This window comes from Pseudorca crassidens, chromosome 2, assembly GCF_039906515.1.
Source record: "Pseudorca crassidens isolate mPseCra1 chromosome 2, mPseCra1.hap1, whole genome shotgun sequence".
Classification (NCBI taxonomy): Eukaryota; Metazoa; Chordata; class Mammalia; order Artiodactyla; family Delphinidae; genus Pseudorca; species Pseudorca crassidens.
The window spans coordinates 25,434,958-25,447,964 of record NC_090297.1 but is presented as its reverse complement, the minus strand read 5'-3'; the positions used below and the strand labels follow the sequence as shown (position 1 = coordinate 25,447,964).

The following is a 13,007-nucleotide window of genomic DNA, read 5'->3' as shown; positions in this document are numbered from 1 at the left end:
GCAGGTGTCACCCAAAACAGAAATGTGGGCTACAACATCATCACTCCCATATCCCCACCCCCATCCCTGTACCAGCCAGTCCCCAAATCCTAGGATCCTGTCCCTTAAATCTTGCTCCAGACAAGGCCTCTACCTTCATCCCCACCCCACACAAACCATTTGCTGTTCCCCTTTGTGCCCTCGAAGCCCTTCCTCCATCCCCAGCGCCCCCCGCACAGGCCCCTCATCTGACCCTGCTCTGGCTCTTTCTTTTCCTCGTAAGGTGTTGCCAGGAAAGCCCTGAGAGCAGGGGCCCTGCATGACTCACAGCTGATGCTCTGCCATGCAGAAGCAGAAGGAGGAACTCCAGTCTCCATGAATGTGAATCACAGACGCCAAGCTGTCACTGTGCAGATGAGTAAACTGAGGCCCAAGAGGAGAAAGGACTGGCTTACGGTTAAAGCAGGAGGCGGGGGCTTCCCTGGTGACGCAGTGGTTGACAGTCCGCCTGCCGATGCAGGGGACACGGGTTCGTGCCCCGGTCCGGGAGGATCCCACATGCCGCGGAGCGGCTGGGCCCGTGAGCCATGGCCGCTGAGCCTGCGCGTCCGGAGCCTGTGCTCCGCAATGGGAGAGGCCACAACAGTGAGAGGCCCGCGTACCGCAAAAAAAAAAAAAAAAAAAAGCAGGAGGTGGACCTGGGGCCAGAACTAAGGTCTCCGAGTCCAGCTGATGCTCCCTGGAAGGAGATGGGGACCCTGGGGCTGGGAACTGTGCCGTGCCAAGTCACCATTCCTGAGGCCTCCACTGGTACCTGGCCATCCCCTGGTGTCTCCTCCCCTCTCCAGGCCTTGGCATATGCTGGTCCCTCCCCTAGGAAGGCCCATCCTCCATTTCTGACAAGATACTGCCCTCACCCCTCACCTCGCATCTAACCTGATCACCACCACAGGGCCCTCCTCAGAGGCCTCAAAGTGTCCCCACAGCCTTCTCTATGAGGCGGTGCTCTCTCCTGCCCTCCTTCAGCCCCACGCAGTGCTCTCCCGGGGTCCCATTCCCCTCTGTCCATGGGGACTAGGAGCATCTCAGGACAGGACCAGCGTCTGAGCCTTTACTGGAGAGCTGGGACAGATGGGGGATGTGCGAAACAGTCTAGACTCTGCAGCTTCCGCCATCCAAACTCGAGCCCCCCTGTCTTCCCCACTCCTCCTTCCCCTGCCACTCTGCCCTGGCAAAAGCTCACATCTCAGAGATCCTGAGCATCACAACCTGACTGGCTGAGGCACACACAGCCACTCACACAAACACAAAGTTAGCCACTCTCTTATGCACATTACTCATAGTTATACACCCGATCACAGCCAGACACAGTCACCAACACAACCTCAAGGACAGACAGGCACATACCCAGAAAGACTCAGAAAGTCATCGAGAGTCACCAAGGCTCTCTCTCTCACCCTAAATACACATCACCAAACAAAGATGCAGACTCACACAACTACAAAAGTACACACCTGGTCACACACACACACACACATACACAGAGTCACAAAGTCTCTCACACACAGACAGATACCGAGCAATACACAGTCACACACAGAGAAAAACAGACACACACAGTTGCACACAGGCCCCTGGAGATACAGAACAATGGGCGCATTGTCTGGGCGGGCAGCAGCTGGGGAGGAAGGAGCCGAGTGTGGATGGAGGAGGCTGTGGGGTCTGCTATACCACCCCCACTCACACCCACAGCATCCTAAGCCTCTTCCCTCTTCCAGAAGCCGGATTCGGCTGGGACCTGGATTTGCTGAGGGATTCAGCTCCCAGGTGCCCCCTCCCCAGCCTCCTTCGATGTCTGGTAGGGGACGCTTGGGCTCCCCTGTGGACCAGCCTCCCTCTGGGGCTCTGGGGACATGGGATCCTTTAGCCCTGATGCTCCTCTGTCCTCCTGGAATCATCCTGGCGATTTGCCTCTCATCCCCACGGGGCAGCGTCTGGAAATCGGGAGCCTTAGCATCTGCTCCTAACCTCGGACTCCAACTCCTCCAGGACTCACACACCCTCCATCTGAGCCCTGCCAGCCGGTGTGGGCCGCGCCTGGCAGCATTGTGGGCTCCCTATTGTGGCCGAGACAGAGACGTGAGTCACAACGTCCATCCCTTAGTGGCAGTGGGTAGAGAAGTCACCGTCCTGTCAGTGAGTTGCCGTGGGGCATGGTGTCCCTTCCTCTCCCCAAAGCTAGCTCTTCTCACCTCCCACGCTAACCAGGCAGCCCCAGATCTCAACAGAGACTCCTTCCAGGACTTTCCTTACAGCCCCCAGCCCCTTTTTGCAGGTCTCTCCAAACTCTTAGCCTCAGCTACTGGTATCTGCTATGTGCCCTTGGACATGTCACTTTCCCTTTCCGAACCTCAGTGTCCTAGTCTGTAAAATGGGGGGTGCTAATGAAGCCGAGAGTATTCTGTAGTCTCAGAGTGGGGGTGGGGATGGAGGCTACAGGAGTGAGTTGGTATGTAGAAGCCACCTCAGCCCGCCCCGCCCCTCTGTTGTCAGATCTGTAGGAGTTCCTGATTTCTCAGTCCCTGGGGTGTCTCCACACCGAACAGCCTCAGGCCTCCCAGGAGGCCATACTTGTAGGAGGGAAGGAGCAAGGGAGCGACGTGCTGAGCTGTCCCGGACACAGCCTTGCTTTTGCAACACTTTGCTTCCTCCAGCCCCCATCCCCTTCCTCCTGGGGGCCGAGGGCAGGCAGCCAGACACACAACCGGGGCCAGCCAGGACTCTGGGATTCCCCCTGGCCTGGGCTAGGGGGAGTGGCAGGAGACTCCAGCTGGAGAGTCTCCAGCCTCCTCCCCCCTGCCCCTGTCCCCGGGCTCCCCTACTCAGGCGGGGCTGACGGCTGGACTGGGCAGCTTGGGGGCTGTCCTGAAGGGGCCATCCAAAGCTCCTCCTCCTCAGGAACTGGAGTGTTTTAAGGGTTGTTGAGCGCCCCCCCTTCGGGGAGCCCTGATGTAGGGGAGCAGATGTGAAGGGAGAGCACCGAAGTCAGACAGGTTATGTCCAGGTCTCTGAGCCTCAGGCTCCTCGGCTTTCAAATGGGGATGGAGATGCCCCTCAAGATCACGGCACCACCCCAGATGGGACTTTGTCATGGTTCAGGCTGAGAACAGGAGGGACCAAAGGTGAGCTTATCTGTGGGGGCTTAGTGTGACGGGCCACCAAGAGACTGAGAGGAGGGATGAGGCACGACCTCACCAGTCTGACCAGAGTGACCCTGCGGTGGGTCAAACCTCCCAAGCTGCCCTGGACAGGCAGGCACGTGGGCGGGACCTCGGACCGGTCTCCCGGCCTGAGGGGGCACAAAACCCAGCTGGGGCCCTGCGACTTCCATGACCATATTCTCTGGAGCATAGTAACTCTGGACCAGCCGGCTGACGAGTCTGGGCATGTGAGCCCTTCGAAGAGTTCTAGGGGGAGACTGACAGGGGCTGCCAATGCGGGACCAAGGCGATGGGGGCCACTCCAGGAGCTGGGGCGTCCACCTGAGAGGTGGGCGGTGAGAGGAAGGGACGACTGCTCTGTCCTCTTTCCTCTAGGAGCCCCCCTCCACCCAGCTCGCCTCTGGGCTCGCCTCTGGGCTCGCCTCAGGCACCCGCCTCTCCCCTTCCCACCCTGGACCCCACCTGCCCCCGGTAGCCGTGCGGGTTGGGGAGACCAGACCGCCAGCGTCGCCCACCGCTCAAGTGGCGCCCGCGACTTGAGCCCGCCTCCGCCCCTCGATTGGGCGCTCATTTAAATGTCCGGCCCCGCCCCGAGCTCCGGGCGCATATATATAGGCGGCTCGGCGGGCGGCGGGCGGCATTCTGGCGCGGAGCGGAGCGGCGGCGGGTGTTGCTAGCGGGTCCGGCACGGAGCGGGGGTGCAGCTAGGTTTCCCCCCGACACCCCTCCCCCTCAGGCGCGAGCCCCACCCCTCCGCCGGCCAGGCCCACCCAACCGAACTATCCCCTGCGGCGCGAGCCCGGGGCGGCTCCGGGCGCCCCCCAGCAGAACCCCCACCATGGGCAGCCAGAGCTCCAAGGCTCCCCGGGGCGACGTGACCGCCGAGGAGGCAGCAGGCGCTTCCCCCGCTAAGGTCAACGGACAGGTGGGTGCGCTCGGCACGGCCCGACTCGTCCCCCTCCTCTCGTACCTCGCCCCCTCTAGGGCCTCGGGCCGGGGCCGCGCGCTTTGTCCGGCCCGGGACACGCGGCGCCCCCTCCCCCGCCCGGTCCCTTTGTTCTCGGCGCCGCAGCCCCCGCGGGCGAAGCAAGGGGAGGGGCGGGGAGGGGGCGCCGGCCGGGCCCCGCCGCCTTCTTTGTTCGCGGCCTCGGCCCCCGGCGCTGCCCCCTGGCCGCCCGGAGTGCCGCGCGGGGAACAAAGGCGCTGCTGGGCCGCGCCAAGGGGGCGCCCGGGGGCCGCGGGGCGGGGGCCGGAGGGGAGGGCACTCCCCCCGCAGACTCGACCTCGATAGCCCACAGCTTTTTTTAGGGAGGAGCCGCGAGGTGGGGAGAGCCTGAGGTGGGTGGGGGCCGTTTACACAAAGCAGGAGGCTGGGAAAATAGGCCGTCCAGGTGTGGGGAACAGCGCCCCGGGGCGGCTTCCCGCCCAATATCGGCTTCACGGCTCGCCCGCCAGCCCGGGATCCGCGGCCGCGGGCGGCCCTGCGCGGAATAGAGAGCGCGCCCCGGGGGAGGTGGGTGGGGGCCCCGGGACCCCAGCGCCTCCTGTCGGCCGCGGCCCCTGCGCGCCTGTGCGGGGCAGGAGGGAGAGGTTTGACGGGATGCCGGCTGTGGGGTGAGGTTACAACCAGGCTCTGGGGGTGCGGCGGAACGAGTCGGGACCCCGTTGCGTGGAAGAGGTCAGAGGCGGGCTGGGGGAGGGGAGTAAGAGCCCCGGCCCTCATTGCTGTCTCCTCTGCCCTGCAGGAGAACGGCCACGTGAAAAGCAATGGAGACTTATCCCCCAAAGGTGAAGGGGAGTCGACCCCCGTGAACGGAACAGAGGAGGCAGCCGGGGCCACTGGTGACGCCATCGAGCCGGCACCCCCTAGCCAGGGCGCTGAGGCCAAGGGGGAGGTCCCCCCCAAGGAGACCCCCAAGAAGAAGAAGAAATTCTCTTTCAAGAAGCCTTTCAAATTGAGTGGCCTGTCCTTCAAGAGAAATCGGAAGGAGGGAGGGGGTGATTCGTCTGCCTCCTCACCCACAGAGGAAGAGCAGGAGCAGGGGGAGATCGGTGCCTGCAGCGAGGAAGGCACTGCCCTGGAAGGGAAGGATGCTGCCACCCCTGAGAGCCAGGAGCCCCAGGCCAAAGGGGCAGAGGCTAGCGCTGCCTCCAAGGGAGGAGACACAGAAGAGGCAGGGCCCCAGGCCGCAGAGCCATCCACTCCCTCGGGGCCGGAGAGTGGCCCTACACCAGCGAGTGAGCAGAATGAGTAGCTGGGTGGGGGCAGGTGGGTGATCTCTAAGCTGCAAAAACTGTGCTGTCCTTGTGAGGTCACTGCCTGGACCTGGTGACCTGGCTGCCTTCCTGTGCCCAGAAAGGAAGGGGCTGTTGCCCCCTAGCCACGTTCCCTCTCCTCCTCTCCCTCCTGTGGATTCTCCCATCATCCATCTGGTCTTCCTCTTAAGGCCAGTCGAAGATGGTCCCTTGCAGTTTCCCAAGTTAGGTTAGTGATGTGAAATGCTCCTGCCCCTGTCCCTGCCTCCTTCCCTGTCCCCACCTGTGCAGAAGGCAGTTGCTGGTTTTCTTCCCCAGTTCTTTTCCAAGTAGGCTTTGTTTACTCCCCAAATCCCTGAGCCAGAGGTGGGGGTGCCTACTCCCACGCCCTGAGTGTCCACCTTCCCCTGTTGTTTGTAGTCTCCTGTGCTGGGCCTAGTGGCCCCTGGGCTGGGGAGGACACTGCCCCTGTCTAGGTTTTTCTAAATGTCTTACTCAAGTTCGAACCTCCAGCTTGTGAATCAACTGTGTCTCTTTTTTGACTTGGTAAGCAAGTATTAAGCTTTGGGGTGGGGGGGAGGTATGTAATGTGAAACAACTTCTTGTTGTCTTTTTTTTTTTTTTTCCCTCCCATTGTTGTAAATAACTTTTAATGGCCAAACCCCAGATTTGTAATTTTTTTTTTTTCTAACTGCTAAAACCATTCTCTTCCACCTGGTTTTACTGTAACATTTGGAAAAGGAATAAATGTCGTCCCTTTAGTGGTGCTTTTTAATGAGTGGTCTTCTGGGGTAGGGTGAGAAGACTGGTCTACCTCAAACCTTGAGGGGGGACTGAGACAGGTAAGTTTGTGGGGTTCTTTTGTTTTTGAGGGGTTGCCCAGATCCTCATGGACACCAGAAGGGCAGGGAAGTGGAGTCGAAATGAACCCAGGGATACTACTAGGAGACAAGCTCAGGAGGGTGTAGAAATGTACCATTTTATTACAAAGATTCTCACAAAAATGAAAATAGTATCTCAAAAAGGAAACTAGACTACCAATCTTCATCTGCAGAATTGGGGGGAGGACAGAGAGGGCAGGCAGTGTGAGTTTCTTGGCTCACTGGGGGCCAGTGGGAAGGTATGAGAACAGAATCAATCTAAGAATGGCTGATGACAAGAGCCTGAGAACAACAGGGAGTCCCTGAAGACCCAGCCACCCCTTCTAAAATGCTCAATAAGGGCACCTTTTCAAAGCAGGCACTTCAAGATTTTGTCCTATGGCTGCTTTAAGTGTATCCCTTCCACCCAGACCTGGCATCCGTTATGGTTCAAAATTAAAGAGTTCGGGAGGGATGGGTGGCAAGGCAGCTACTAGAAAAGCTCACCTAACACGTGTGCCCTGAGCTCAGGGCCCTGGTTCCTGTCTAGTCCCTGGGGATATTTATATTTAATATATTTTTATATAAATACACAGAGAAATAGAAAATATAAAATCTGAGGGGTTGTGGGATAAAGGTGGGGAACTTGGCAAGAAGCCAGAACTGGAGAGGTCTGTTCAGGCCAACTTGACCTCCTCCTTGACCCTGTGGAGAGAGCAGAGATTGGCATGAGATAACCCACCCTAGAGGCTTTAAGGCAAAAGTGTGGGTACAATGACTTCCACAGGACCCCGGCTGTCCAGGTGACTGCTGAAGGCTGGGGCTTCCTAGCTCTGCCTAGAACTGCAGAGACAGACAGACTGGTCCCTGAAAGAGGCCTTTGTAAGCTGGACCAGCTGTCCCTGCGCCTTCCCTCTCAGCGTGGTGGGACAAAGGGGCTGGTGCTCCAATGCCAGGGAGATGATAGACAGCTCCTTCCTCACCCTTTGGCTTCTTGCTTCTCCTCCTTGGTTTTCTCCTCTTCTGTGACTTCTAGAACATAAGAGTGCAGGGATGGCCAAGGGCAGCCCCTCTGGAAAGACCCATGGGATCTCCACTTTGAAACCCCTTCCCCAACACTACAGCTCACTGGACATACAAAAGAGAGAAAAGCCCATCCCAGGCCCTCCCAGCGAGCCCTGCAGAGGACAAACAGGTTGGACCGGTTTCCCAGCCTGCTAGAGCCTGAACCCGGTGGGTGGAGGCAGCCCCCTGGGAAACTGGGGTGAAGCACTGAGAAAAGGTCTTGGGTGGTATGTGAGAGCCATGCTCCCGACCACGGGGAGCCCAGGCATGTCCCTGGCTCTGGAGCCTGGCAGGGCTCAATCAGCCAGTGAAGATGACGAATTGAGTTTCATTCTTTTGTGGGCCCTGCCACTTCTGGGAACCAGTGAAAGGCCCAAGTAGCTAAGGAAGAGCCCTAAGGAGCTGGCAGGGCCTGAGTCAGCTCCCTCCTCCCAGTGCCCTACATAAATTCCTCCTCCAGGGCCTGGGGCTCAAGATCCAAGTCCTGGCCCAACCCAAACCCACCTTTCTTCTCTTCTGGGTCTTTCTCTTTCTCATCTTCTGTTTTGACTCTCTTGGCTTTTTTGAAGTTGGAAGAGTTCTTGCGACCGCCTTCTCCCTCCTCGTCAGAGTCGGAGAACTCTTCCTCACAGGCAATTCGTTTGTCCGAGGAACAGACTGGGAAGTAATGGAAAATATGGGTGGGAGAGCAGATTCTTTATCTCAGGGTCTGCCCAGCGCTTTCTTGCATGTTCCCCCAAAAGACACCAAGGGAAGGGGACCTGGACCCTCTAAATTATCCCTACAGGCACAGGTACTTGGGTTTCTCAACAGGTGGGCAGCTTGGGGAGAATGTGGAGCCAGGAACAGTGGAGGGAAGTCAGAACTGCCTGCGGAGTAGGAAGGTGGAGGCCCCTGGGTCTCGGTCTTACTTGAAATGCGCTTGTCAGGGTCTTCTTCATCCTCATCGCCACTCTCCTCTGGAATGGCATCCTCAGGAATGGCCTGCATTTGGACCCCAGGCGCGTGGGGCAGCATTCTCAGGTTCTCAAACAGTCGCTGTCTATGGCCAATGGTAGAGAGGTGGCTGGGCTCTGGTCAAGGACCAACCAGAGCCTGGAATGTTGTTAGGGGTGTGGGGGAGGATATACTCACTTGATCTTTTCCAGGTACTCATTAGTGTTCTGGTTAGTCATATTGGAAGGACTGATGTGAAGTTTGAAATCTGGTCCAAAGTATTCGAAGTAGTCGTTGTATGGAAGCTCTAATTGGGGCAGAGGGTGAGAGAGTTAAGAGACTGGCCACCATGGGACCCTGAGAAAAGCATCTGTAGGTTTATCTGGACCTGTGAGCCCAACTATCAAACAGAGAAGCATGCCTCCAAGATAGGGTGAGGCTTGGGTACCTACAGGATTTCAATTTTTTTTAAAGCCATTCTCCAGTGTCCACACCAGTGGTGTGTTTGTGTGCATACGTGCACGTGTGTGTGTATGAAGCAGGCTGAAGCCCCTGGTTTAGAAAAATTTAGGCAATATTCATTGCGAGCACTCCCTCAGTCACTACCCCAGTTACCCTACAGAGTATGAATTCCAAAGCTATAGATAAGCACCGATAATTTTGTCCAGACCAGCAGCTGAGGGACAGGGGACAGGGTCAACTAAAGGACTCAGAAAAAAACTGACAGCTACGGTCTGAAAACCACAAGAGGATAGCAGGAGAATCAGACTCTGAAGAGGAGAGGTTGTAGAGCCAATGGGAAAGGGGCACGTGAGCTCCTGCGCTGCCCAGCCCAATCTGGCCCTGCAGCTATTACCATTAGGGATCTCTGTGTCCAGGGCCACAGCTGTTTCGTATGTCCAGCACCGGGCGACATTACGAATGGTGTAGCCACCTCCTCCCAGCATCAGCATAGGCAGGTTGAAGCTCTTCACAAATTCCACACACTTGGCGTGCCCTTTGGTGGGAGAAGGTGTGCCAAGTTGCAGGAGCACCCAGCAGGACCCTGCCCTCCCGTCTCTATGCTACCTGGCCTCACCTTTGATGGTCAAATTGAAGCAACCTAACCGATCACCAGACAAGGAGTCAGAGCCACACTGTAAGACGACTGCACTGGGCTGGAACATCTCCATTACTTTGGACATGACCTGAAAGGACACAACCTGGTCACTACCAGCCTCAAGAAAAGCTATTTGAGGTTCAGGCTGAAAAGTGTGGGTGCAGCACTTTCTTCGGCTCCTTATCACTCACTCCTACCTTTCCACTCTCCCTCAGAGAAAAGGGAGTACAAGCCTGGGCTTCTCATTTCCCCACTTTGTTCAGTTTTCTAATTTGAGAGGATCTCCAAGAGCCTTCTAGCTCTAATAAGGAGCCTAAGACAACCTCCTTGTCAATTCCCTAGATCTTGCCCTCCTTTCGTTGCTCCAAGAAGCCCTTCTGATGCAGCCCTTAGCTGCGTCTGCTCTATGAATTTGGTCCTGCAGACTTTGAGCCTTACACTGTGAGGAGGCGCTTCACTTTTGTTTATCTCATTCTCACTAGATTCTAATGTAACTGAGGACAGAGACCATAACTTAGGCTTTTCTGTTGCCCTTACTACAAGGTACACAGTAGGCACCTGGTGTTTGCTAAACGACTACCTAACCTAACCTAACTAGGTTACTACTCTAGTAATGGTTCCTTATTGCTTACAGGTGAAGATTTAACTCCTCAGCATGGCATTCAAGGCTACCTTTGAAATACTGACCCCGACAAACATTTCCCGCCACATCCTTCAACACTCCTCCCTCACATCATACTGGCCTACATACCACGTATTGGCACCTCTATGCTTCTGCTGGTGCTGTTCCCTCTGCTGAATGCCACCCCTCCCCTCCAGCCCCCACCTCCTTCACATGGGTAACTCCTCATTTCTCAAAGTCCAGCTCAAATGTCACTACCTCTGTGAAATCATCTCTGACTACGCTTTCCCCAGCCCATGTTCATCCCTCAAAAACAGCACTGACCACATGCTGTCAGGGATGTGCTTGCCTCCCACACCACAGACTGTGAGGTCTTCAAGGGCATGGATCATGTCTTAGCTATTCTTATATCCAGCAGAGGGCCTGACCCACAGAAGGCATCAGTAAATATCTGGATGAATTTTGTTCCCCTAACTGGCCACACAGCATGCAATCCAGGGTTCAAACACATCTCATTTCCAGCCAGCCTCTCAGTGGGGAGACATCCTGAAGTACACTGGAGGTGTTTTGCTACCCCTCCCTTAGATCAATCCTGTTTATAGCCCAGTGGTGGATAAGCCTAAGCCACTTACCGGCTTGAAAATGGCCTCATAGGACTCGTCATCAATCCCATCTCGGAGCGGGTAGTTAACAGCGTAATACTTGCCTTTGCCAGCCCCAATATCCTAATCAAGAAGCACATTAAAGTAAAACTGAAAGATGATGAAGCTAGGAGGAAGTTCAAGGATGAGGGCTGGAAGGCTAAGGAAAGAAGCAGTGGTTCTAAGAGAGATAAGCTGGGCCCATGAGGTGGGCCAGGGACAGAGCAGGTTAGCACCATTCCCCTCACTGGTGGAACAAGTCTAGCTCACGTCTCTGGACACACCACTGAGTCTGCACCCAGGCTGAGAATCATTTATGGAACCAGAGACTGAATATCCTACCACACAGCATGAGACCTCTCCCCCTGGACTGGGTTAAAGGTGGCTGGGGGCTGGACCATAGAAATAACACCCACCCCACGACAACCCTTTCCTTTCCAGAGCGCTTTACTGCTCACTCCTCTACCCACCACTCTCCTCTCTAGGGAGGTGTGGAAGGAAAGCAGAAACGGAAGAAGAATTCTTCAAAATTGGAAAGGCTCAGTTATTATAATGCTTGCCACGGCAAACAACTGAATTAGTGCCACTTTTTCACCCAAGGGCCACTGGCATGGCAAAATGGCTGGTTTCATTGTATTCATGCTCTCACAAAGCAGAATAGTTTAATGAATCAGTTTCCAGGGATTCTTATCCTGAGGTCCATGGATGGGCTTCAGTAGGAGGAGGCATCTATTAACTGTTTGATAACAAATGTAAAATTTCATGTACTTATGGGGAGAGAGTACATAGCTTTCAGTCAGATGGTCAAAGGGGAGGGTAACCTAAAAACATTAAGAACCCTTGAGATGGTCCATAAAGGTCCCAATTCCTAGCCCGTGGGAGAGAACCTGATGTTTCTAGCCTAAAATTCAAGCTGTCTGGGACATGTGAATAGTGTAATGCAACTCAGCTGTGGCCAGGAGGGAAGTGCAATAGTCAGGAGACCCCCATCCCTTCCAACCCTTTATGTACCATCATTCCCTTCCTCCAGAATAAGAGAGGGAAAGAGACCATGGCAGGTGTCCCAGGCTGGGGTGTGGTATTCTGAATGGCAGAAGACGCAGGAAGTGGTTTTTGGTGACATGAGATAGGAGAGTTAAGAGCTGGCAGCTGAGGGTGAGCTGGTTGGCCCCTGAAGGGAGTTCTCACCCGTAGGTCCCCAGTTCCTGGGAAGTACTCTCCATATTTATGAAAGGACACAGTCATGACTCGGTCTGTGGTATAGAAGGCCTCTTCCACGCCATCGCCGTGGTGAATATCAATGTCAATATACAGCACCCTCTGGTGATACCTAGGATCAGAAGGGGGTCAGGGGGTTCTGGGGACTCTTTGGGAGTGGGACGCGCCAAGGGCGCCAGGTCCCAGCTTACCGGGCTGGCTGCCTCCCTCAGGTATCTCTAAGCACCAGAGACGCGGAAACTGGCTGAAGGAAGGTGGAAGAGCGGCAGGGTGTCTCCAGAGGCCTGACCAAGCCGATCAAGTCCGATCTTCCTACTCTACAGCCAGGGTCAACTCCAGCCACACAGGGACACTCTGGAGGCAGGATCTGAGCAGCGCCTGCCCCTGATCTTGCCGTGGGCTCAGATCAAATCAAGACCCCGTCAAGGAGAGGATGGCCAGAGACACTCACCGAACACATCCTAGCCAGCACACTGCTAGGAAAAGCAAACTAGGGAGGCAAGCCCGGGGGAGGGGGAAATGGGAACCTGGCCTAAGGTGCTCCTCCAAGAGACAAGGCCAGGAAGGCATACTTTAGCAGTTCCAGGATGGCCAAGACGATATCATTGACGTAACAGAAGCCAGATGCCTCGGACTTCTTTGCATGGTGTAGGCCCCCAGCCCAATTCACAGCGATGTCCGTCTGCTGCTTATTAAGTTTCACGGCACTTGCTGGACGTGGGAAGAAAGAACACAAGCCTATTATCAAGCCACTCTCTCCCTTTCCTCCAAGAAGCCAAGGGAACCCAGTGAGAGGTAGGACCTGCCTATTCAACAGCTGTATTGTACAATTCACAAGCCAGTCCTCTCCCCCTACCCTATTCCAATAGGAATAAACATGATATTGGCTACTCTAAAAAAACTGTTTTCCAAACTGAAGGTGGTAACTCACTAGTAGGCCTTCAAATTGGTTTAGTGGGTTATGATTAGTGTGTATATATATATATATATATATATATATATTTTTTTTTTTTTTTTTGCTGTACATGGGCCTCTCACTGTTGTGGCCTCTCCCGTCGCGGAGCACAGGCTCCGGACGCGCAGGCTCAGCGGCCATGGCTCACGGGCCCA

At 55.7% G+C, this 13,007-nt stretch overlaps 2 protein-coding genes across 5 annotated transcripts in view; one reads left to right on the top strand and one right to left on the bottom strand.

Annotated features, from left to right (window-relative positions):
* Positions 1 to 3,828: 3,828 nt before the first annotated feature.
* MARCKSL1 (MARCKS like 1) lies at positions 3,829 to 6,217 on the top strand. Its single transcript, XM_067725290.1, has 2 exons — positions 3,829 to 4,125; positions 4,946 to 6,217. Exons 1-2 carry the CDS (start codon positions 4,039 to 4,041, stop codon positions 5,453 to 5,455), a joined length of 597 nt encoding a protein of 198 aa, XP_067581391.1. The 5' UTR covers positions 3,829 to 4,038; the 3' UTR covers positions 5,456 to 6,217.
* Positions 6,218 to 6,410: 193 nt separating this feature from the next.
* HDAC1 (histone deacetylase 1) overlaps positions 6,411 to 13,007 on the bottom strand; it is a 40,012-nt gene continuing 33,415 nt past the window's right edge. For 2 of the 4 annotated variants that reach the window (XM_067725280.1, XM_067725282.1), the window contains 9 exons: positions 12,470 to 12,608; positions 11,868 to 12,009; positions 10,671 to 10,763; positions 9,396 to 9,504; positions 9,174 to 9,314; positions 8,516 to 8,624; positions 8,293 to 8,423; positions 7,886 to 8,038; positions 6,411 to 7,021 (listed from right to left, as the gene is read on the bottom strand). In XM_067725280.1, the coding sequence (XP_067581381.1) occupies positions 6,897 to 7,021; positions 7,886 to 8,038; positions 8,293 to 8,423; positions 8,516 to 8,624; positions 9,174 to 9,314; positions 9,396 to 9,504; positions 10,671 to 10,763; positions 11,868 to 12,009; positions 12,470 to 12,608 (1,142 nt within the window). In that variant the 3' untranslated portion in view covers positions 6,411 to 6,896. Of the gene's footprint in view, positions 7,022 to 7,299; positions 7,349 to 7,885; positions 8,039 to 8,292; positions 8,424 to 8,515; positions 8,625 to 9,173; positions 9,315 to 9,395; positions 9,505 to 10,670; positions 10,764 to 11,867; positions 12,010 to 12,469; positions 12,609 to 13,007 lie in introns of all 4 variants that reach the window. The other 2 variants (XM_067725281.1, XM_067725283.1) reach the window with 2 other exon arrangements.